Here is a 24,662-nt window from a genome sequence, read left to right as displayed (position 1 = left end):
CGTTCAACAAATTGAACGTGCCGCACATACGATAGGGGCGTTGCAAATCGCATACGATATCGTATGCGAAATTGCAACGTGTAAAGCAGGCTTTAGGTCTCCACTTTTAATATACTTCTGCAGTTTGTAATGAATTGTGATTCTTCACCAATGCATAAGTCTTGTTCAAACATTGTCTTTTTCAGGCAGATTCTGAACCACCCTGAAAAAGCTCTGAAAATAAAACTATATATAGATTTATAAAAAAAAAAAAAAAATGAACATACACACAGCAATGTTAAAAAGACTTGTGACATTTTTTAAACCACTTCAGGCTTCAAAAGCTGTCAAAAGAAGGGAGTGGTCTATACTTGTGGGGGCTTCAGGAAAAGGAGTTTAGAAAAACATCATAGAAAAAGGTTTAGGTAAACCCTGCCAACGTTTTCCTGAAGGGATTTATACTTCAAAAACTATTTGGCTGCACCGGCATTTAATAAGATGCCTTTGCAAATTTAAGGGAATTAGTCACCAGATTTTTGCTGCCTCATTGAGAACTGCAGAATGTGGAAGCAGAAACCATGATGCATCACTTAGGCTGCTTTCACACATCCGGTTTTTCCTGTGCAGCACAATGCGGCGCTTTGCAAAAAAACCGCAACCGTTTTTTTTTTGCTGCCAGTTGCGATTTTTTTTGCATAGACTTACATTAGTGCCGCATTGTGCCGCATGGGCTTGCGTTCCGTCCAGTTTTTGCCGCATGCGGCAGATTTAGCTAATGCGGAGGCCGGATAGAACGTTGCCTGGCACGTTTTTTTGTGCGGCAAAAAAAAAAAAACGCATCTCGCCGCATCCGGCCGATGCGGTGCATTTTCCAATGCATCCCTATGGATGCCGGATGCGGCAAAAACCGCATCCGGCTGCCGCATGCGTTTTTTGCCACTGCGCATGCTCAGTAGCATGCCGCAAGCGGCAAAAAACGGACGGGCCGCATTTAAAAAAACTTATGCAAAGGATGCGGGGTTTTCACCGCATCCAATGCATAGGTTGCACAGCCGGATTGAGCCGCACAGCTCAAACAGGATGTGTGAAAGCAGCCTTATTGAGCTGCTATCAATGTGTTTAAAATCCCTGTTTTACCTGCTGCAGATTTACCAGTTCTCTGAAGGTTGAGCTCTGTGTAACCCTGCCCACCCCACTTTGATCTGGCAACTTTTTGTAAATGCAGTGGAACCTCGGATTACGAGTAACTTGGTGTGCGAGTATTTCGCTATACGAGCAAAACTTGCTGTAAATTTGTAACTCAGTTTACGAGCAAATACTCACCGCACACACATCCGGGTCCGTACTTTCACCACGCTCTGAGCTGCTCTTGCAGTCCGCACAAACATGCACACATACACGCACACACATTATGCTCACCTTACCTTCTGATCCCTCGCTGGCCTCCTGGTTCTTGTAGTCCGCAGGCACAGGATGTGTATCAGGTTACCATCGCGACGATGGAGGAACTTCCGCTGTCTTTGTTTCTCAAAGGCAGTGCGCTGACCAATCAGAGGCAAGTGGCTCCTGAGTATGACGTTGACGCTGACAGCGGAAACTCCTGCATCGTCGCGCATTGTTACCAGATACACATCCTGTACCTGCGGACTACAAGAAACAGGAGGCCGGCGAGGGAACAGAGGATAGGTGAGCAGTGTGTGTCTGTGTGTGTGTGTGTGTGTGTGTGTGTGTGTGTAATGGCACAATAGGGGGCATTGCACAAGTTGTGCAACGAATTGTCTGAGCTTCCATTATTTCCTATGGGACATTTTGCTTTGCTAGAAGAGTAACTTGGTTTACAAGCACACTCCCAGAATGGATGGTTCTCTTAAACCAAGGTTCCACTGTATTATGCATAGGCAGAGAGCTGCTAATCAATGGTGGGGGCGGGGTTATGTACAGCTCATGAATGTGGAGGACTACCTGGCTTTAGGTTTACTAGTCCTCTAGCGATAATCTTCTGCTGATAAAACTGCAATTATATAAAATCTACCATAGGCAGCCCAGTTAGTGACACATCGCTGGAATAAGGGTCTCTATATTATGTTCAATCTATTTTTATTGGAAGTTATCAGAATTACAAAAAAAACAAAATAGAGTCATATAACAAGTTATGCAAAGAAAGCAACCTGCAGAGAGCAGCCTGCCGGTGTCCCGTACAAGGAGCATATCGATTCTTAGGCATTTTCAAAACCTTTGAAACGTGTGTAATGATGAACACAACAAGTTCGTGGATTTGCAGTACCAAAATTGAAATTCAGAGAATATATGCAAAGAACGTATTCTTATTCAAAACTTCAAAAATTTAAAGATTATGCCGATGTTCAGACTGCTAGTATTAAGAGAAGCAAGCTCAGGAGTAGAAATGTCAAATTTCAAATTTAGAAGCGGGGATCAAGCAAGCCTAGTAAGTTAATACTTTAGTATTCCCTCGCTCAATGGAAAAAACTTGCTGACCGGAGCCATTAAAATTGTGAATGAAACAACAAAAATATATATAAAATAATATATACATATCTCTCATTATTCCAATATAAGATCAGCAGAAAGAAGGGAATTTTGTTTACTTACCGTAAATTCCTTTTCTTCTAGCTCCAATTGGGAGACCCAGACAATTGGGTGTATAGCTTCTGCCTCCGGAGGCCACACAAAGTATTACACTTAAAAGTGTAAAGCCCCTCCCCTTCTGCCTATACACCCCCCGTGCCTCACGGGCTCCTCAGTTTTGGTGCAAAAGCAAGAAGGAGGAAAGTTATAAATTGGTTTAAAGTAAATTCAGTCCGAAGAAATTTCGGAGAACTGAAACCATTGAACATGAACAACATGTGTACCCAAAGAACAACAGCCCGAAGGGAACAGGGGCGGGTGCTGGGTCTCCCAATTGGAGCTAGAAGAAAAGGAATTTACGGTAAGTAAACAAAATTCCCTTCTTCTTTGTCGCTCCATTGGGAGACCCAGACAATTGGGACGTCCAAAAGCAGTCCCTGGGTGGGTAAAGTAAAACCTCGAAATAGAGCTGTAAAACGGCCCCTTCCTACAGGTGGGCAACCGCCGCCTGAAGGACCTGCCTTCCTAGGCTGGCATCTGCCGAAGCATAGGTATGTACCTGATAGTGTTTCGTGAAAGTGTGCAGGCTCGACCAGGTAGCTGCCTGACACACCTGCTGAGCCGTAGCCTGGTGCCGCAAAGCCCAGGACGCACCCACGGCTCTGGTAGAATGGGCTTTCAGCCCTGAGGGAACCGGAAGCCCAGAAGATCGGTAAGCTTCGAGAATAGGTTCCTTGATCCACCGAGCCAGGGTTGATTTGGAAGCCTGTGACCCTTTACGCTGGCCAGCGACAAGGACAAAGAGTGCATCCGAGCGGCGCAGGGGCGCCGTACGAGAAATGTAGAGTCTGAGTGCTCTCACCAGATCTAACAAGTGCAAATCCCTTTCACATTGGTGAACTGGATGAGGACAAAAAGAGGGTAAGGAGATATCCTGATTGAGATGAAAGGGGGATACCACCTTAGGGAGAAATTCCGGAACCAGACGCAGAACCACCTTGTCCTGGTGAAACACCAGGAAAGGGGCTTTGCATGACAGCGCTGCTAGCTCAGACACTCTCCGAAGTGATGTGACTGCTACTAGGAAGGCCACTTTCTGCGAAAGGCGTGAGAGAGGAATATCCCTCATTGGCTCGAAAGGTGGTTTCTGAAGAGCCATCAGCACCCTGTTCAGATCCCAGGGTTCTAACGGCCGCTTGTAAGGAGGGACTATGTGACAAACCCCCTGCAGGAACGTGCGTACCTGTGGAAGTCTGGCTAGGCGCTTCTGAAAGAACACAGAGAGCGCTGAGACTTGTCCCTTAAGGGAGCCGAGCGACAAACCTTTTTCCAATCCGGATTGAAGGAAGGAAAGAAAAGTGGGCAAGGCAAATGGCCAGGGAGAAAAACCCTGATCAGAGCACCAAGATAAGAAGATCCTCCACGTCCTGTGGTAGATCTTGGCGGACGTTGGTTTCCTAGCCTGTCTCATAGTGGCAATGACCTCTTGAGATAACCCTGAAGACGCTAGGATCCAGGACTCAATGGCCACACAGTCAGGTTGAGGGCCGCAGAATTCAGATGGAAAAACGGTCCTTGAGACAGCAAGTCTGGTCGGTCTGGTAGTGCCCACGGTTGGCCCACCGTGAGATGCCACAGATCCGGGTACCACGACCTCCTCGGCCAGTCTGGAGCGACGAGGATGGCGCGGCGGCAGTCGGACCTGATCTTGCGTAACACTCTGGGCAACAGTGCCAGAGGAGGAAACACATAAGGGAGTTGAAACTGCGACCAATCCTGAACTAAAGCGTCTACCGCCAGAGCTCTGTGATCTTGAGACCGTGCCATGAATGTCGGGACCTTGTGGTTGTGCCGGGATGCCATTAGGTCGACGTCCGGCATCCCCCAGCGGCAACAGATCTCCTGAAACACGTCCGGGTGAAGGGACCATTCCCCTGCGTCCATGCCCTGGCGACTGAGAAAGTCTGCTTCCCAGTTTTCTACGCCCGGGATGTGAACTGCGGATATGGTGGAGGCTGTGGCTTCCACCCATAGCAGAATCCGCCGGACTTCCTGGAAGGCTTGCCGACTGCGTGTTCCGCCTTGGTGGTTGATGTATGCCACCGCTGTGGAGTTGTCCGACTGAATTCGGATCTGCTTGCCTTCCAGCCACGGCTGGAACGTCTTTAGGGCAAGATACACTGCCCTTATCTCCAGATCATTGATCTGAAGGGAGGACTCTGGCTGAGTCCAAGTACCCTGAGCCCTGTGGTGGAGAAAAACCGCTCCCCACCCTGACAGGCTCGCGTCCGTCGTGACCACCGCCCAGGATGGGGGCAGGAAGGATTTCCCCTTCGACAGAGAAGTGGGAAGAAGCCCCCACTGAAGGGAAGCCTTGGCTGTCCGAGAAAGGGAGACGTTCCTGTCGAGGGATGTCGACTTCCTGTCCCATTTGCGGAGAATGTCCCATTGAAGTGGACGCAGATGAAACTGCGCAAAAGGAACTGCCTCCATTGCTGCTACCATCTTCCCTAGGAAGTGCATGAGGCGCCGCAAGGGGTGTGACTGGCCTTGAAGGAGAGATTGCACCCCTGTCTGTAGTGAACGCTGTTTGTCCAGCGGAAGCTTCACTATCGCTGAGAGAGTATGAAACTCCATGCCAAGATATGTCCTCTGAGGTCTACTTCTTCAAAACAATTTATGGAAGTCAGGTGAATCCCTAAACATTATCCAATCGTTCCAGGTCCTGTAAAATTTATCTCTGGTGTCCACGCCCTCGGCTGCAAGCTCCTCCATCCTACAAATATTTGCCATCTCCATGTACCACTCGGAAATAGGAGGGATTATGGAAGTTTTCCAGTATCTAGGAATGGTGGAGCGTGCCGCCGCAAGGCAGAACCGCAGAATATCTCGCTTATGATATGTGATAGCGTGAGGTAAGACGGAGAGGAGTGTTATCTTGGGACAGTTCTCAACTGTTTTCCCAGTTATGAGATGGTAGTGCGAGAGTACTTTTTGCCAGAACTGTTGTATTCCTTCACATTCCCACCAAATGTGTGTCATCGTGCCAACCTCCCGTTCACATCTCCAACACATTGCTGACACCGTAGGGAATATTGAATGAAGCTTAGCTGGAAATTGGTACCATCTCGTTAAGATTTTAAATTTTTTTTCCTGTGTGGCGCACGTAGCTGATAATTTATGTGTGAATAAAAAGCATTTTTCCCATTCAGCTGGTGAGATATGTTGTTTCAGCTCACTTTCCCAAGCCAACTGGTAGCCTCGTTTGCCTGAGGTCCCAATTTCATTGAGAATGCTGTACAGCTGAGAAACCGGGCGTTCAGGCTGATCTTTTTTCGTAAACAGTTCTTCAATGGAGTTGTATGTGTCTCGAACTCGGCCACTGGACCCCAGCGCGGATACAAAGGCCTGCAGCTGGAAAAATTCCAACCACTTCCTTCCCCCGCCCAGATGCTGAGCTTGAAAAAATTGGAGGGACGGAACCTTGCCATCAATCAGGATGCTCCCCAACCGGGTGTCCTCCTCTGCCCTCCAGCCGAGAAAGCTTCTTTGTTGATATCCTGGGCGGAACGATGGAGTGGAGAATAAAGGTGTGAGAGGACCAATATGTTGTGTAGGGGATAACTTATTGGATATTGTATGCCAGACCCTAAGAGTGTCTTTGGTGAAGTCTGAGTATGAACCCACCTCAGAGAGGTCAGTGATGGGCAGCCATGGAAGGTGACTAAGTGGTATCTCCAGCCCCTCCTGCTCCACCTGTATCCACTGCTTGGAGACCTTGTTAAAATGCCAGTCCACCAGGCGGGACATGGCCGCAGCCTGCATGTAGCCCCTAAAATTGGGGAGACCGGCCCCACCCAGTGCCCTAGGGAGGGTCAGGGTGCGGAGATTAATTCTAGGCTTCAACCTACCCCACACGAAACGAATGATGGCTGATTGAAGGCTACAAAAGAAGCTGGAGGGGGGGGAAATGGGGATAGTCTGAAAATAATATAAAAAACGTGGCAGAATGTCCATTTTCACCACATTCATTCTACCCATCCATGATAATTTTAGACCCCCGTAAGATTTAAAGTTTTTGATTGTGCTCTCTAGCAGTGGTAGGTAATTGAGTGTGTAGAGCTTCGAGATGTCTGTCGGTATGTGGATGCCCAAGTATTTGATGGTGGAAGGTCGCCATTTAAATGGGAAGTTGTCCCTTGCCCTTGTAACGTCCTCCTGAGACAGCGAAATATTTAAGGCTTCTGACTTTGTGAGGTTAACTTTAAAGTTACTATGGAGGCTGAATCTTTCGAACTCTTTCATTATGGCTGGGCACGAAATATGGGGTTGGGAGACATATACTAGTAGGTCATCCGCATACAATGCAATTTTATGGTGTTTATCCCCGACCTGAATCCCCTTAATGTTTATGTTTCCCCTAAGTGCGTTGGCTAAGTGTTCCATGACCACTACGTATAAGAGAGGGGACAAGGGGCAACCCTGTCTAGTCCCATTTCTCACCGCAATGGAAGAAGATAATGTCCCGTTAATTCTCACTCTGGCTGATGGATTATCATATAGAGCATTAATTCTCTGTAAGAACCGGGGTCCCAAACCCAATTGCTCCAGAGCTGCCTTCAGAAAGCTCCAATGGACCCTGTCGAAGGCCTTCTCTGCATCAATACTCAGAAGACCCAATGGGATTGATTTTTTCTTGGCCTTAGCAAAAAGGGATAAGAGTTTTGATCGTATTATCTCTTGCCTCCCGACCCTTAATGAACCCAACTTGGTCCAAGTTAATAACGGAGGGCAGGAGTGGTGCCAGCTTGTCGGCTAATAACTTGGAATAAAGTTTAAGGTCTATATTCAAAATAGATATGGGTCTATAGTTTGAAGCTAGAGATGGAGGGTCTCTATATTATACTGCTCTCAGATCAGGTGGCATAAACCTAGTGATAGATTCCCTTTAAAGGCAGTGTTTGAGCACTGTGACGTAACGCGAGAGCAAAGGACAAGACTAAAGGTCCAGTCACACTAAGCAACTTACCAGCGATCCCAACAACGATAGGGATCGCTGGTAAGTTGCTAGGAGGTTGCTGGTGAGATGTCACACTGCAACGCTCCAGCGATCCCACCAGCAACCTGACCTGGCAGGCATCGCTGGAGCGTGGCTACACAAGTTGCTGGTGAGCTCACCAGCAACCAGTGACAAGCCCCCAGCGCCGCGTGGAAGCTGCTGCGCTTGGTAACTAAGGTAAATATCGGGTAACCAACCCGATATTTACCTTGGTTACCACCGCACGGAGCTACACGTGCAGAGAGCAGGGAGCAGCGCACACTGAGCGCTGGCTCCCTGCTCTCGTAGTTACAGCACACATCGGGTTAATTACACGATGTGTCCTGCAGCTACATGTGCACAGAGCAGGGAGCAGCGCACAATGCTTAGCGCTGGCTCCCTGCTCTCCTAGTTACAGCACACATGGGGTTAATTTCCCGATGTGTGCTGTAGCTACATGTGCACAGAGCAGGGAGCAGCGCACAATGCTTAGCGCTGGCTCCTTGCTCTCCTAGTTACAGCACACATCGGGTTAATTAACCCGATGTGTCCTGCAGCTACATGTGCACACAGCAGGAGCCGGCAGCACAGGCAGTGAGAGCGGAGGAGGCTGGTATCAAAGGTAAATATCGGGTAACCAAGGACAGGGCTTCTTGGTTACCCGATGTTTACATTGGTTACCAGCCTCCACAGAACCCGGCTCCTGCTGCCTGCACATTTAGTTGTTGCTGTCTCGCTGTCACACACAGCGATCTGTGCTTCACAGCGGGACAGCAACAACTAAAAAATGGCCCAGGACATTCAGCAACAACCAACGACCTCACAGCAGGGGCCAGGTTGTTGCTGGATGTCACACACAGCAACATCACTAGCAACGTCACAAAAGTTGTTCGTTAGCAGCGATGTTGCTAGCAATGTTGCTTAGTGTGACGGGGCCTTAAGGAGGTCACCAATTCTTCCATCACAGGCAGCTCACCCAGCATTACTACTCAATTCAGAATATCACTGGTGATTATGCTAGTAAAACGTACATGACATTGGAGTAATTCTGTCCTTCAGCCACACAATGATTGGGTAGATGTATATATTGTAGCCACAGTGCGGTAACATTTTCCACAATGTAAGTAGAAATAAAGAAGCTAAAGGAATTTATGGAGTTGAAAATATGTAAGAATGCTGCGTTGTGTGGAGAGATTTTCCTACCGACTTCCTGACAAGTAATCCAAGAAACAGCAAACTGTGGGCCGCCTCTCCTCAGCCTGAGATGGCAGCCAACCAGCTTTCCTTCATTTAGAAGCAGCACTCCAGAAACTGGGTTTTCCAGGGCTGGAGTGTCACATTAAATTTAAGTCCCCGTCAAATACTCAGCTTCCGATGGCTTCGTTTATCAGCACCACTCTGGTGCCCATAACGTCTGACTGGCCTGAAGTTACATCACAAGTTCCCAATACGGCTCTATGAGAGGCAGATCAAGGCGAGAAAGAGGCTGTCATAGACTTGTATTGAGTTGCAAACTCCAGCACACTCCATGAAAAACTGGAGCTGCCATCAGATCACAAATCCCTGGATACCGACCGGAGAGACGCTGAAAAAGGTGAAGACAGTAGCAGTTGAGAAGAAGACATGGGCCTGGGCCAAAAATATATATATAAAAAAAAAAAAACTGACGTGGTGCATTAATAGAAAATGCTGACATATCTTCTACACATGGCAACTAAAGGATTATAAGTACATATTTAGTTCCTTGATGGCACAGACTCATTCTTAAAAAGCTATTGGAATTGGATTATTGAGATGGCTTATACCATAAATATCTAGGAGGAAAAAAAAAGGGAATCCATATTACTGTCAAGAACGAGGACCCCAAAAACGTGAAAACTTGTCAAGTCTCCCATACCAGAATAGAGACTGACACATTGTTACATACATGGACATGTCTGCTTCCACCTGGATATCTAAGGAAGCATCGCGGCAGGACAGGAATAAGGAAAACCTGCGGGTCTCAGAAATGCATCAGATATGTGAATATGTAACCAGGCTCGGAGACCAGGTGGATATCCCGCAGCAGGAGGCTGGAAATGCGGAGCTCTGGAGCTGCCCAGCCTTCTGATAGCAGCCTCGGCCAGGTACTGCTCATCTGCCCCCTATTTATTAGAATGGAAGGCAGATGTACAGTACATGGCTGTGGCCACTATCAGAAGACTACGGAGCTCCGGAACTGAGCATTTCTGACCTCCTGCTGCCGCAGCTGGGACCAAGAACAGCTGATCAGTGTGGGTGCGGAGTGTCGAATTCGGCCGATTAGACCATGATGACCTAGCCTAAGGAAAGACCATCAATGTTATAGTAGTCAACAACCTCTTTAAAAGCACAGCTAAAAACTTGTGAATAAGGGTAATGTAATATTGTCACGTAGTCCCCAAAGTCAGTGTTCTTAAATAGGCACCTGGCACCCCAGTATGACAATGGATGCCATAAGTGTCTACAATGGCTACTTTTAAAGCACCTTTGCACTATTTTGGTATAGTCTCTTAACGTTCCTATTCTATTTTTTTTATAATTTTTAATTAAGTTGCAACTAGCCAACAGGTCTCCATATATCCAAATGAGTTGGAACTTGTAGATCTATTTAACGACAGCTTTGACCAATCACATTCCCTGCTGCTTTTTGGTAAATTGGAGGTCACATGGCAGATCAATAGGCCCCATCACACACAGAGATAAATGTTTGGCAGATCTGTGGTTGCAGTGAAATCATGGACATATTGTTCCATTTGTACACAGCCACAAACCTGGCACTGATTGTCCACAATTACACTGCAACCACAGATTTCTCTCTGTGTTATAGGGCCTAATGAGTTGTTCGCATTATCAGTACTGTAAATAATCAATTCCTATCTTGTCATGTTAGGACATATAATGACAATTAGATCAGTTGGACTCTGACCTCTGGGACCTTCACGCCAAGTCTGAAGACTGATAATACAAAAGTTTTCCTCGTCCCTTTCCTAGCTTTGTTGGCACTGTTGTACACCCGCCAAGCAGGAAACAAACACAACTCTATTCAAGTGAATAGAACAATGTTGCAATTGCATGCACCGCAGGTGGTGGTGAGCGCCGCTGTGCAGGGAAAATCTATCAACAAGTCACAGCTCATAAATCATCACGTGGCCCCATCATTCTCAGAACCCACGTCCAGGCCTGTCAATAAGGCATCATTTTTAATGTCTGGAAGAATCCTTCAAAAGATGGGGATATAGCAGTGGGGAACCAAGAAATTACAAAACCGGTAAGAGATTAGCTGAATTGATTCATTCCTAAATCATAATGGTTGGAAAGCCCAGTTAAGGAGAAAACATTAAAATACAGGCTTTAATTTGTAATTTCTTGCTAATATACAGCATCGCAAAAGTGAGTACACCCCTCACATTTTTGTAAATATTTTATTAGATCTTTTCATAGGACAACACTAAAGATAAGACACTTTGATGCAATGTAAAGTAGTCAGTGTACAGCTTGTATAAGGCTATGCGCACACACTGCGAATTTGTTTCTCCAGAAAAAAAACGCACCTTCTAGCAGAAAAAGGCACCTACCTGCGGAAAATACGCACCAAACACGCATGCGTTTTCACCACGTTTTTCACTGCAGTTTTTTTAACATTGTAAGGCTATGTGCGCACAGTGCGTTTTTCGCTGTGTTTTTGCGCATTTTTCGGGTGCGTTTTTGGCCTCAAAACTGCCTGACTTTGCTTCCCCAGCAAAGTCTATGAGTTTTCAATTTTGCTGTCCGCACACAACTGTTTTTTTAAGCTGCGTTTTTGAGCTTAAAAAAAAAAATAATGGACATGTCAATTCTTTCCTGCGTTTTTCTGCGTTTTCCCCCCATGCAATGCATTGGAAAACCGCAGAAAAACGCCACAAAACGCAGCCAAAAACACACCAAATCGCGGTAAAAACGCATGCGTTTTTTGCCGCGTTTTTGTGCGTTTTTAGCGGCCAAAAACGCACAAAAACGCAGCGTCAAAAAAATGCAGCGTGTGAACTTAGCCTAAATGGAAAAATACAGAAAAACGCAGAAAAGAAGTGACATACTACTACTTTTTGCTGCAGAAATTCTGCAGCAAAACCTGTAAGGAAAAAAGATGCAACGTGCGCACAGCATTTTGGATTTTTCATAGACTTTGCTGGGGAAGGGCTACATGAATCTTATGGACAAAAACTGCACCAATTCTGCAGCATAAAACGCAGTGTGCGCACAGGCCCTAACAGGGTAAATTTGGTGTGTCCTCTAAATAACTCACCACAGCTTCACCACCCGTTTTTTTCATCCCCTTCTTCCAAGGGCCACAACTCTTATTTATTTATCAACCAATAAAGCCATATGAGTGCTTGTTTTTTACGGGACAAGTTGTACTTTTGAATGACACCATGCGTTCTGCCTCATTGTAGTGGAAAATGGAAAAAAAAAATTATAAGGGTGGTGAAATTACAAAAAAAATAAAAAGTGCAATTCCACGATTGTTTTTTTTATTCTTTTAATTTACAGTGTTCGCTATATGGTGAAACTGATCTGGTATTAGGATTTTTCAGGTCAGTACGAGTTCATAGATACCAAACATGTATATCTTTACTCTTCATTAAATGGTGAAAAAAAAATTAACGCTTGTAAAAAAAAAAAAAAAAAAAAAATTTCGCTTTTGTCGCCATTTTCCGAGACCCGTAGCGTTCTCTTTTATTTTCGGGATCTGGGGCTCAGCAATGGCTTTCTTTGGGTCTTGAGCTGGAGTTTTTAATTACACCATTTTTTGGTAGGTGTGATGTTTTGATTGCCTGTTATTGCATTTTAATGCAATGTTGCGGCAACCAAAAAGCACAAGGTCTCCAAGATCCTCTTGCTCCGTGGTATCATCATGGAGGTGTGGACGAGGATTTCTTTAGTGAAGCTCCAGTGAACTCCGTGACCAAGAGAGTTAAGGCAGTGTTTAGAAACAATGGTGGCCACATAAAATATTGACACTTTGGCACAATTTAGCCATTATCACTTAGAGGTGCTCACTTTTGTTGCCAGCGATTTTGACATTAATGGCTGTGTGTTATTTAGAGGCCACACCAAATTTACACTGTTATACAAACTGTACACTGTCTACTTTACATCAAAGTCTCAGATCTTCAGTTTTGTTCCATGAAAAGTTATAATAAAATATTTTTTAAGAAAATGTGGCGGGTGTACTAACTTTTGTGATATACTGTAATTGGTTTACACATAAAAATCCCATAAGCGCATGTACATTCAAACAATAAAAGTTGCAGTGAAATGTACAGAAATACAGATAAATCAAGATACTAACCTGGACCAAGTAACGGGGATCGGTTTTGCTGGGCACTTGACTGATGAGGTGGCTGTGGTTCCACCAAGCTATTACTTGGAGGAGTGATTGGGGTGGTGTTGGTGTTTGGTGATGGGGCAGTCTGAACCACGGTGCTATTTCTGTCCCACATATTTACAGTTTTACTGTAATTGTTCGGGTCTCCCCAAGCTGAGGTACCATCATCAATTTCCATTTTACGGCGTATGGACGGTGGTGAAGGCTCTTCCCAGCCACTAGGCTCAGTATTTGCATCCTTCTGCTTGACTGACGGTGGTGATTGCACTGGTCCTCCAACCCACACGGATCCAGCCTGTTTTACAGATGCAGATCCTCCCCAACCACTCACATTGTTGTCTTGGGGTTTGTTACCCCAGTTTTGCTGAGGAGTTTTCAAGGGTTCCCCCCAACCAGTACCCGGATTTGCCTTAGTGCTTGTGCCATTTCCCCACCCACTGGTCCCAGACCGTGAATTTTCACTCCACCCCGTTCCAGACTTTCCATCACTGTCCCACCCAGCTGCATTTTTCTTTCCATCAGTCATATGTGTTGGAACAGGTGGCGCATCATTCCAGTCTCCCCCACCAGCTGGCCAGCTGGGATTTGATTTCTGTCCCTCTCCCCAGCCTGGGGGTTTGGACTTATGAGGCTCACTCCAAGTTGGAGACTTGTCCTCTTGATTAGTGGGCCCGCTCCAAGCGTGACCACTTTTGGCAGCAGCATTGACAACAGTAGAGCTCGTAGGATCTCCCCACCCCCCTGGACCATTTGGCGCTTTATTTTCTACCCAACCTGCATTTACAGGAGCAGATATAGGTTGGGGGCCAACCCATCCTGATACTGAAGAGGTATTTGAACTGTTCATGATGGACCCTTCACTCTTCCGCCCTGAGTTTGGGGGCTGTGCGTTTGTACAGCTCCAAGCTTCAGTCCCAATAGTCTTCTTGTCAGGCCGCTGAAATTCATCAAATTCCCATGCAATATTTTGCTTAACTGGGACTTGTCCCCAACCTGTATTGGAGAGGACCCTTGGATCAAGGTCTTGTCTTGGCAACTGCATCTGCCCCTGATCTGGCAAACCCTTGTCCCCTTGTTGAGCTTCTCCCACCCTTCCTTCATTCTGATTTCCAGCACTGTCGTTTGATGATGTCCCAGACGATACAGATTTGGCCCTTGAGTTAGTTTGATCACTTCCCTGCTGAGGAGGATTCTGAATGGTAATACTATCCCACCCTGTTGATCCTTTTCCATTGATGTCATTACTGGAATGCTGGTTTGGAGCCTTAACCCATTCCCCATTCATGTTGTTGTTTGTGCCACGGTTTGGTTGACTCCAAGGTCCAGAATGCATATTTCCATTACTTCTTCCTCTACCCCATGCCAGTACTCCCGGGCTGGTAGGTGGTCCTGAATCCCATGCACTAACACCTGTTCCATCTTTCTGAGCCACACATCCAGATCCATTTTGTTTAGCATTTACTGCTGTACTAGCAGTATCTCCAGTTTCCTGATTAAACCCAGAACTGCAGTTTCCAGAAGCAGGGCCACCTGGTGATAAACCCCAGACCGAACTGCCTGTGCTGTCACCACCAACCCCACTTACTTGAGAAACTGAACCATTAGCACCAGGAAGGCTTTGCAGGTGTGGTGGGATGATGCTCCCCATTCCAACAGCCATTCCCCAGTTGGGCAGTCCATTTGTCTGCATTGCATTAATGGGGTTTGGTGAAGAATTCATGGGGTTAGTGTTATTTGGTCCATCAGTGTTAAGGTTCTGAGGTTGTATGCTGAAAGACACATTCTGAGAAGTGGACGTTTGTGGTTCTGTGCTCTCTTGTGACTGCAAATTTCTCCAAGCACCTAAGGTACCTGCAGTGTTTCCATTCTGGTTGCTGATATTCTGACCTATGGCACTGACTGGACTGCAAATATTTGAAGGGTTACCTCCACTTAAAGGTCCTTCATGTCCAAGCACAGGCCAGGCAGCTGGATTGGCATTAGGGTTAAGGTTAAGATTAACGCCGGTATTTGAGTTGGAAGAACCCCAGCAGTTCTGACTCCTACCCTCTCCAATCATGCTTTCCACCTTTACTTCCCCACTAGTGGAGGAGCAGTGTGTAATGCTAGAGTTGGAGCCAGACCCTGGACCCCAAACCCTTGCCAAGTTTCCATTCCCATTTGCTCCACCAGCTCCAATGGCACTCTGGTTAGAAGTGCTTTGGATGAGTGCTCCATTGGCGCCATTATTGCCATTTGATTTCTTTGTATGTCCAGTGAAGTTGCCTTGGGCACTCGTTGTAGCCATGCTACTTTTCTCTGAGCCACAGTTGGAGGCAGAGTCAGTGTCTGTAGTACATTCTGAGGCAGATTCAGTCTCAGTTCCTGTAATGGAAGGCCACGCTTCCTTGTCAGTCCTGTCTATTATCACTTTATCCCAGCTATAACCGGTTTCACCTCGGAGTGTAGGCTGCGGTCCCCAATGGGAATTTTCATAATGGTCTCCAAGACCACTGTGACTGAGATCTGGAAAAGAAAAACAAAAGAAAAAATGTCACAAGTTGACATGAGAAAAAAAAAAATCACACATTATTGGATAAATAACATAGTAATTTTCTTCTAAATGCCAATATAATGTAAGATTGGGCACTGATAATTGTGTGCAAGTGTGTCATACACTGTCCGCATATACTAGCAAATGGCATAGCTATAACTATAGAAAAGATTTGAGTCTTTAACGCAAAAGGTTTTATGCAAAAAGTATCAAATATATTTTATTAAATTTTACACATGTAAAAAGAGACATACACAGTTCGGTGTGATCCAAAAGCCCAGAATTAAGGAACCCCAACCCTGGAGATATGCAAAAAAAAAAAAAAAAAAGTATATGGTACAGATCCTTAGCATAACACAGTACATACAGTCTCAAGAATATAATAAAAGTTGGTAAATAACGATTTAGCCCTCCAAAAAATTCATAGTTTGCAGGGCCCCAGTTATATTTATTGGTGCATAGATGAGCCAACTGGGGCAGTATTGAAAGAACGTACAATTTTATGCCTGTATAATATTCTATAGGTGTGTACTGGAAGGAAATTAGGCTGGACAAGTCTATTATAAGGTTTATTTTAACAAATTAAAGTTCTTTCCTATTCCATTCACATCTAAGAAGCTCAAGAAAGTCACGCTGTGACCTGTAAGGGCCCCTCACTTCTCATAACCCTACAGTACAACTTGGCAGTAAGCCATGCTATTGTTGTCCCTTCCGTCCCCAACTCCCCCAAGAAGGTACATGCCATAATATACATGAAGAAGTTTCAGTTATAATTTGGAGATAGTGATTACATTAAGATGTAAAGAGGCACAAATAAATACTGTCTTTTCACATTTTCTATATGGGCAGGTGAATCTTGCTAAATATCAAGTTATAGTTTTTTGCTGATGGAGTTTGTTCAACTCTGAAACACGTAGATGACTAAAACGGCCCTTTTGTTTAACACCATCATGTATATTGGAGGTGTTCTTGACCAGCTGATTATGCGTATAACCCTTTCCACTATTGCAAGTTATACTATATGACCTAATAGCACTAAACTGGGCTGTACCAAGAAGACAAAACAAAAAAAAAAATAAAAACAGCAGCAGGCCTGGGATGAAGGGTAGGTTAGGCTGCTGACTAGAGATAGATATATATATGCAGAAGGAAAAAAAAAAAAAAAAAAAGATTTTATATATAATATATATGTATAGGTATATATAAAATATTTTTTTTTGTTCAGGGTCCAAAGTGCGAATTCTCTGCACAACAGGGAAGCACTAATTGTCCTGTTGAGAGAGTGGTGCATGTCACAAGAGTAGTCAAGCGCCCACCATAAACAATTGCCTGTAGAGAAAAGACTAAAGGGGGCTTTACACGCTACGATATCAGTGCCGATATCGCTAGCGTGCGTACCCGCCCCCCATCGTTTGTACGACACGGGCATATCGCTGCCCGTCGCACACAAAAATCGCGCACTGCCGTCACACGCACTTACCTGCCCTGCGACATCGCTCTGGCCGGCGATCCGCCTCCTTTCTAAGCGATGTCACACGGCAGGCGTCCAATAGAAGCGGAGGGGCGGAGATGAGCGGCACGTAACATCCCGCCCACCTCCTTCCTTCTGCATTGCCGGTGGAGGCAGGTAAGGAGATGTTCCTCGCTCCTGCGGTGTCACACACAGCGATGTATGCTGCCGCAGGAGCGACGAACCACATCGATAATGAGAGGTAAACGATTTTTGGTTTTAGGACGACCTCTCTGCGGCAAACAATTTTGGCCGCTTTTGCAATCGTTTTAGGTCGCACATAAAAGTGTCACACCCTGTGAAATCGTTAATGACGCCGGATGTGCGTCACAAACACCGTGACCCCGACGATAATTCATTAACGATATCGTAGCGTGTAAAGCCCCCTTAACTGAAGAAAGTAAGTGGAAAGGAGAGCAGGCATATTCTGAAGTTGGCATCAGGGCAGCTTATTCCACCGCTTAGCAGATGGTCATAAAAATTATTTTACTATACAACATGCACCATTTCCTCTCTGTACAAATTTCAGCCTTAATAAAGTATTCACAACATCAATAATGTTGCAATTTACCTTTACTGCTTGCTGCCTAGGTTACCGGCCACCTCCGCAGTCGAGCAGAGGTTTACAGTTTCCTAGGCAAGGAGCACACAAGCGCTGCTCTAAAGTTGGCAAAATTGCTGGATCTGGGGATTTTGTGTTTGAGACAACATAGGTAAAGCTGCCTCTGCTTACAACATTGGCTTGCACATAGTTTGGACAAGTAGCATCACAGGACTGCTGGCCCGAAGTGTCAATCATCAAGAGCATTCCGCTGATGGCAACTTGGAAGCAATGGGAGAGGTGCACTCCTGAAGAGAAGACCATTAAACCGATCATTAAGGGTACGTGCCCACTATCAGTGTTTGCGTTTTGGATGCAGTGAGAGACCGCAGCGCTCCAAACACTAATCGTGAGCACGAGCAGCTGCTGTCTCCTGTGGAGGAAACTTGCAGCCCCACAGGTCTGGACCCGCCGCATCCGGGAAGCAGTGGGTCCTGATTGTGGGCATGAACCTAAGGGAATCTGTCACCAGGTTTTCGTTACACCATCTCAGCGCAGAATCCAGTGATGTCACTGACTGGGCTGCTTGCTGTAGTGTTGATAAAAATCACTATTTTCTCTGCTGCAGATCTACCAATTCTCTGAAAGCTTTGCCCTGTATAAGGCCATCCACACCACTGATTGGCAGCTTTCTGCGTACACTGTGCAAAGGCAGAAAGCAACAAAAGTGGTGGGGGGCAGTGTTATACAGAGCTTATGTATATGTAGCACCCCTGCGGTAACCAGGTGCCACAAATGTAACCCGTGGAAACCCAAACCCCAGAATATCCGTGCCAGTAAGTACACCAGCACCTTCAGGCCACATACACAACCCAGACACTAACCTGGGAGACTGGCTAGTAACATGTAAAAGGGGAGGGCACTGATTGGATGTAGCCACCCAGTCTGAAGGGAGAGAACCAGTGAGGGGCAGGGGCCAGTGGTCAGTTGGGAAGTTGGCAGGAGGAAGTGAGTTCAGTGTGGAGAGCAGTAGAGAGTTTTAGTGAAGAGGAGGAGAGAGGAGTGACATGAAGGAGAGGGTAAAGTACTGAAGCAGACCTGCAGAGACAATGGAGTGCTGTAAAAGGAGTGAGAACTGTGGAGTACAGAACCAGGACTTCAGGCACCGTGGGTTACCTGTGGAAGAAGCAGACTCCAGGTACCACGGTGGGCCTATGGACGTTCGGAACCAAAGCTCACGGGACTCAGCACAAGGCAGGGTGCAGACCCTAGGACAATGGGACACTTTATGGTCAACTGTTAACTCTGCCAGGAGAGAAGATCTCCAGGGTCCATCGCCAACTCAAAAAGTCTGAAGCACAAGCAACAAAGAGGGGACCGGGAACTGAACCCCTTAAATAGTCCAGGCTGCCTGCGTTAGGGCCAGACTGAAGAGACGGACTGCCAAGTAGCTCCAGGCCACGGGAGTCCAATCACAACAAGTGTGCACAGAGGACAGCCATTTCAGGTCACGGCTGACGTGGAGAACAAGGGGAGTGGGTACACCTGAAACTGGCACCCATGGTTCCATCACCAAAAGTAAATAAGGCAAGTTAAACGGCAACACTGGTGTGGACAGTTTCCTTGACGGCGTGCACTCACAGACTGTTCCCCACTACCACCACCATCATCCACTGCTGGGGCCTGTCCCTGCTTGCGGAGGGCTCCAAACATCCAGGCTGCATCACTCCATCAGCCCCAGCAGAAACCTGCAGTGGCGGCCCCAAATAACCTGGCCGCACACCGCAAGTGGTGTAGTCAAACACTTTTATTATTTTCCTTTATTTTTACCAAACACCCCTTTTTCTTTCCTGAGGGACAGCACCCCAAGGGCCACGGTACTGGGCCGCAACCACGACAGACCCCACCAAGCACTACAGAGCCCGGAAGAGAGTACCCCAAAGCCCTGGAGCGTCACATATATGTAGGACTACATGGCAGCAGTCAGTCTTTCAATGATAATCTCCTGGTGATAAACAGTAATTTTATCAAAACTAGAACTAGAAGATCAGTAAGTGACACATTGGCGGAATCAGGATCTCTGCCCCTACATTATGCTGCTCTAAGATTATGTGGTAAAAACCTAGTGACAGATTCCTTTTAAGACGCCTATGAATGTGAACAACTATACATGGTCAGCAACATGAATGAGCAACACAGATTCTTCCTCTTTTGTAAACAATCTAAATATATTTCTATAACTTATAGAATATAATTGTAATTTATTTTACATAGAGATAAGTAGATTGAACGTCTCTTTCCTTTCTGTAAAGCATAGATAGATAATTGATGACAGACAGACACTCATTCCTTTCCCAAAGCATATTTGATCCATAGGTGCCTGAGCTGCTCCACTTTTACCAGAACAGCCAGCACCATCCATGGGAGGGGGATCCCCTGGATTAGGAGGGGCTGTCTGGTTGAACACCTATTAATATGGACAATTACAGCACATGGACAAAATACACAGGCGTTTTCAGCTAATGTCCCTACAGAGTGACCGCACTCTCAGGGAGCAGACAAACCTCTATAAGGCTGTGTGCACAGAGTGCGTTTTTAGATGCGTCATTTAGTGCAGTTTTGTCACAAAACCACAAATAAATCCTTATGCCTGCAAACTCTGAGAATCCTGAAGTGTAGCGGACACGCTGATTAGTTTTCCTTGCAGATTTGGTGCAGAAAATTCTGTCAGTGTTTTTCACCCGTTGAATTTAATTAATTAAAACAAAAAAAAGTGGAAAAAAAAAAATCATGAAAAATGCAGTAAAAACACGTGATTTCAGCTGTGTTTATCATGAAATTTCTGCAACCAAACACTCAATGTGCACATATATACTAATCTGAAATATATCGAACAATTGGATAGGTTCGCAAGTGGAAGCTGGTGGTCTTGGCAGCGCCAAAGATTTGAGCAGGGGAAGATGTGCAGAGAAATAGTATTTTCACCTGTGTTTGCCTCCAGGTAAGGCCTAAGACACACTCATGAAAATCGGAGCGAGTGGAATGCGATAAAACATCACATTCCACTCGGACCAATAATAGCCTATGTGTCAGCGCCCATGAGCGATTATTTTCTCAGCCCTAATCGGACCAGAAAACAATCGCAGCATGCTGCAACTGTAATGCGAGACTTTCTCTCTCACCCATTCAAGTCTATGGGGTGAGAGAAAAATCGCACTGCACTCACAGTACACCAGTGTATCGTGAGTGCAGAGCGAGAATGGCAATAGCCGGCAACAGAGGAGAGAGGGAGCTAAATCCCTCCCTCCCCTCCTGAGAGCCGGCCCTCCCCTCCTCAGTGACGGCCCGCCCCCCGCAGCTGTGGTCCGATCACACGATCGGACCTCAGTCGCAAAGACACTCGGCTACCGCTGTGCTGCCAGCGTGAGAAGTGTCATGCAAGGATCATAGTAGTTCCCGTGTGGCCCCGGCCTAATACAGCAACACATAAGAGGAATGTGAATAGGTGCCACAGACAGTATAAGTAATTACGGTATGTACTGTACTATACTATATATTGTAACAAACACTCAGAACAAGGAAATTAAGCGCAAAATTGAATTAGAACATTTTACGCCTCCATTATTAAAATGCCTCCTGATAAGCGTTACCCTGCCCTAAATCGCGTGCATAGGCAGACGTGAAATACTGTCTGATGCTAATAATTTCCCCCCCATTTACACCTCCTAATGGGGCAACACAGGGAGGCCCACTGGGACCACCATGAACATGCACAACTCTCCAAAGTCTGCAGCTCCCAAAAACAAAAGGCAGAAACTCCTGGAAATTATTAGTCACCCCCACGGACACGGCCCATCATCCTCACGGACGCAGCCAGTTATCCCATCCCAGACAGTCAGTCATTTTCCTCAGTCACCCCTGCAGCCCAGGAGGGAGGGACACATTCATTCATTCCCCTGCCAGCATCCCCGAAGCTGAGGGAAGACACTGACTTTCATTAGTCACCCCTGCGGCCTCTGTCAGTCACCCCCGGGGCTGAGGGAGAACAGTCACTTTCCTCAGTCACCCCAGTGGCTCCGGAGCTGAGGGAGGACATTCACTTTCCCCAGTCACCCCCGGAGCTGAGGGAGAACATTCACTTTCCCCAGTCATCCTGCGATCCCTGCCAGTCACCCCGCGGCACCATCACCCCCGGAGCTAAGGGAGGATATTCACTTTCCCCATTCACCCCTGCAGCCTCGTCACCCCCCGAGGCTGAGAGACGACATTCACTTTCCTCAGTCACCCCCGGAGCTGAGGGAGAACATCCACTAAGCCCTCCCTTGACCCATCCTCTGTGTCAAACTATCGCCCCATATCACTTCTCCTCTATGCCTCAAAACTACTAGAACAGCATGTCCATCTTGAACTGTCCTCATACCTCTCCTCCTGCTCCCTCCTTGACCAGCTACAATCTGGCTTCCGACCGCATCATTCCACTGAAACTGCCCTAACTAAAGTCACTAATGACCTACTAACCGCCAAAGCCAAGCGACACTACTCTATCCTCCTCCTCCTGGACCTGTCCTCTGCCTTCGACACAGTAGACCATTCCCTCCTACTACAGATTCTCTCCTCTCTGGGCATCACAGACTTGGCCCTATCTTGGATCTCCTCATACCTAACCGACCGAACTTTCAGCGTCTCCCACTCTCACATCACTTCCTCATCTCGCCCCCTATCTGTCGGTATCCCCCAAGGCTCAGTTCTTGGACCCGTGCTGTTCTCCATCTACACCTTCGGCCTGGGACAGCTCATAGAGTCCCACGGCTTCCAGTATCATCTCTATGCCGATGACACACAGATCTACCTCTCTGGACCTGACATTACCTCCCTACTAACCAAAATTCCACAATGTCTGCTATTTCATCCTTCTTCTCTGCGTGATTCCTAAAGCTTAACATGGACAAAACAGAGTTCATTGTCTTTCCTCCTCCTCACTCATCTCCTCCAACAAGCCTTTCCATGAAACTTGATGGTTGCTCACGCTCCCCAGTTTCACAAGCTCGTTGCCCTGGAGTAAACCTCGACTCTGCTCTATCCTTCAAGCCACACATCCAAGCCCTCTTCACCTCATGCAGACTACAACTCAAAAACATCTCCCGGATCCGTGCTTTCCTTAGCCAAGAATCAGCAAAAAAGTGCATGCCCTCATCATCTCCCGCCTCGACTACTGCAACCTCCTGCTCTCTGGCCTCCCTTCCAACACTCTTGCACCCCTACAATCTATCCTAAACTCTGTGGCCCGCTTAATCCACCTCTCCCCTCGCTATTCCCCAGCCTCGCCACTCTGCCAATCCCTTCACTGGCTTCCCATCGCCCAACGACTCCAGTTCAAAACACTAACCATGACATACAAAGCCATGCACAACCTGTCTCCTCCCTACATCTGTGACCTAGTCTCCCGGTACCTACCTGCATGCAACCTCAGATCCTCACAAGATCTCCTTCTCTACTCCTCTCTTATCTCCTCTTCCCACAATCGCGTACAAGATTTCTCCCGTGCATCCCCCATACTCTAGAACGCTCTACCTCAGCACATCAGACTCTCCCCTACCGTGGAAAGCTTCAAGAGGAACCTCACGACCCACCTCTTCCAACAAGCCTACAACCTACAATAGCCCTCAGTCCAGTACACCACTGTGCAACCAGCTCTGTCCTCACCTATTGTATCCTCCCCCATTCCCTGTAGACTGTGAGCCCTCGCGGGCAGGGTCATCTCTCCTCCTATACCAGTCTCTTTTGTACTGTTAATGATTGTTGTAGGTATACCTTCTTTCACTTGTAAAGCGCCATGGAATACCGTAAATGGCGCTATTATTATTATAATAATAATATGCTCAGTCACCCACGCGGCCCCAGAGTTGAGGGAGAACACTCAGTTTCCCCAGTCATCCCTGTCACCTCTAGAGCTGAGGGAGGACATCCACTTTCCTCAGTCACCCTCCCACCGGCCCATCAGTCACCCCCGGAGCTGAGGAAAGACATCCATTTCCCCAGTCGCCCCCGTCACCCCCAGAGCTGAAGGAGGACATTCACTTTCCCCAGTCACCCCCGGAGCTGAGGGAGGACATTCACTATCCCCAGTCACCCCCGGAGCTGAGGGAGGACATTCACTATCCCCAGTCACCCCCGCAGCCCCAGAGCTGAGGGAGGACATTCACTTTCCCCAGTCACCTCCGTGGCCCAGAAGCTGAGGGAGGACATCCACTTTCCCCAGTCACCCCCGCGGCCCCGTCATCCCGGAGCTGAGGGAGGACACTGACTTTCCCCAGTCACCCCCGCGGCCCTGTCACTTCGGAGCTGATGGAGAACATTCGTTTCTCTAGTCACCCCCGCGGCCCCGTCACCCCGGAGCTGAGGGAGGACACTGACTTTCCCCAGTGACCCCCGCGGCCCCGCCACCCCGGAGCTGAGGGAGGACACTGACTTTCCCCAGTCACCCCCGCGGCCCCGGAGCTGAGGGAGGACACTGACTTTCCCCAGTCACCCCCGCGGCCCCGGAGCTGAGGGAGGACACTGACTTTCCCCAGTCACCCCCGCGGCCCCGGAGCTGAGGGAGGACACCGACTTTCCCCAGTCACCCCCGTGGCCCCGTCACCCCGGAGCTGAGGGAGGAAATTCGCTTTCCCTAGTCACCCCCGTGGCCCCATCACCCTGGAGCTGAGGGAGGACACTGACTTTCCCCAGTCACCCCCGTGGCCCTATCACCCCGGAGCTGAGGGAGGACACTGACTTTCCCCAGTCACCCCCGCGGCCCCGTCACCCCGGAGCTGAGGGAGGACACTGACTTTCCCCAGTCACCCCCGCGGCCCCGTCACCCCGGAGCTGAGGGAGGACACTGACTTTCCCCAGTCACCCCCGCGGCCCCGTCACCCCGGAGCTGAGAGAGGACACTGACTTTCCCCAGTCACCCCCGCGGCCCCGTCACCCCGGAGTTGAGGGAGGACACTGTCTTTCCCCAGTCACCCTGCGGCCCCATCACCTCTGGAGCTGAGGGAGGACACTGACTTTCCCCAGTCACCCTGCGGCCCCATCACCTCTGGAGCT

The 24,662-nt window shown here is 47.5% G+C and overlaps 1 protein-coding gene across 7 annotated transcripts in view; it reads right to left on the bottom strand.

Annotated features, from left to right (window-relative positions):
• The window catches only part of TNRC6C (trinucleotide repeat containing adaptor 6C), a 288,331-nt gene that overhangs the window by 76,830 nt on the left and 186,839 nt on the right, over window positions 1-24,662 (bottom strand). For all 7 annotated transcript variants that reach the window (XM_075349542.1, XM_075349541.1, XM_075349540.1 and 4 more), the window contains one exon: window positions 12,954-15,494. In XM_075349542.1, the coding sequence (XP_075205657.1) occupies window positions 12,954-15,494 (2,541 nt within the window). The remainder of the gene's footprint in view (window positions 1-12,953; window positions 15,495-24,662) is intronic.

Source organism: Anomaloglossus baeobatrachus, chromosome 5 (assembly GCF_048569485.1).
Source record: "Anomaloglossus baeobatrachus isolate aAnoBae1 chromosome 5, aAnoBae1.hap1, whole genome shotgun sequence".
In the NCBI taxonomy this organism is placed as follows: Eukaryota; Metazoa; Chordata; class Amphibia; order Anura; family Aromobatidae; genus Anomaloglossus; species Anomaloglossus baeobatrachus.
The sequence above is the reverse complement of the archived record's forward strand: the minus strand, read 5'-3'. Positions and strand labels throughout refer to the sequence as shown.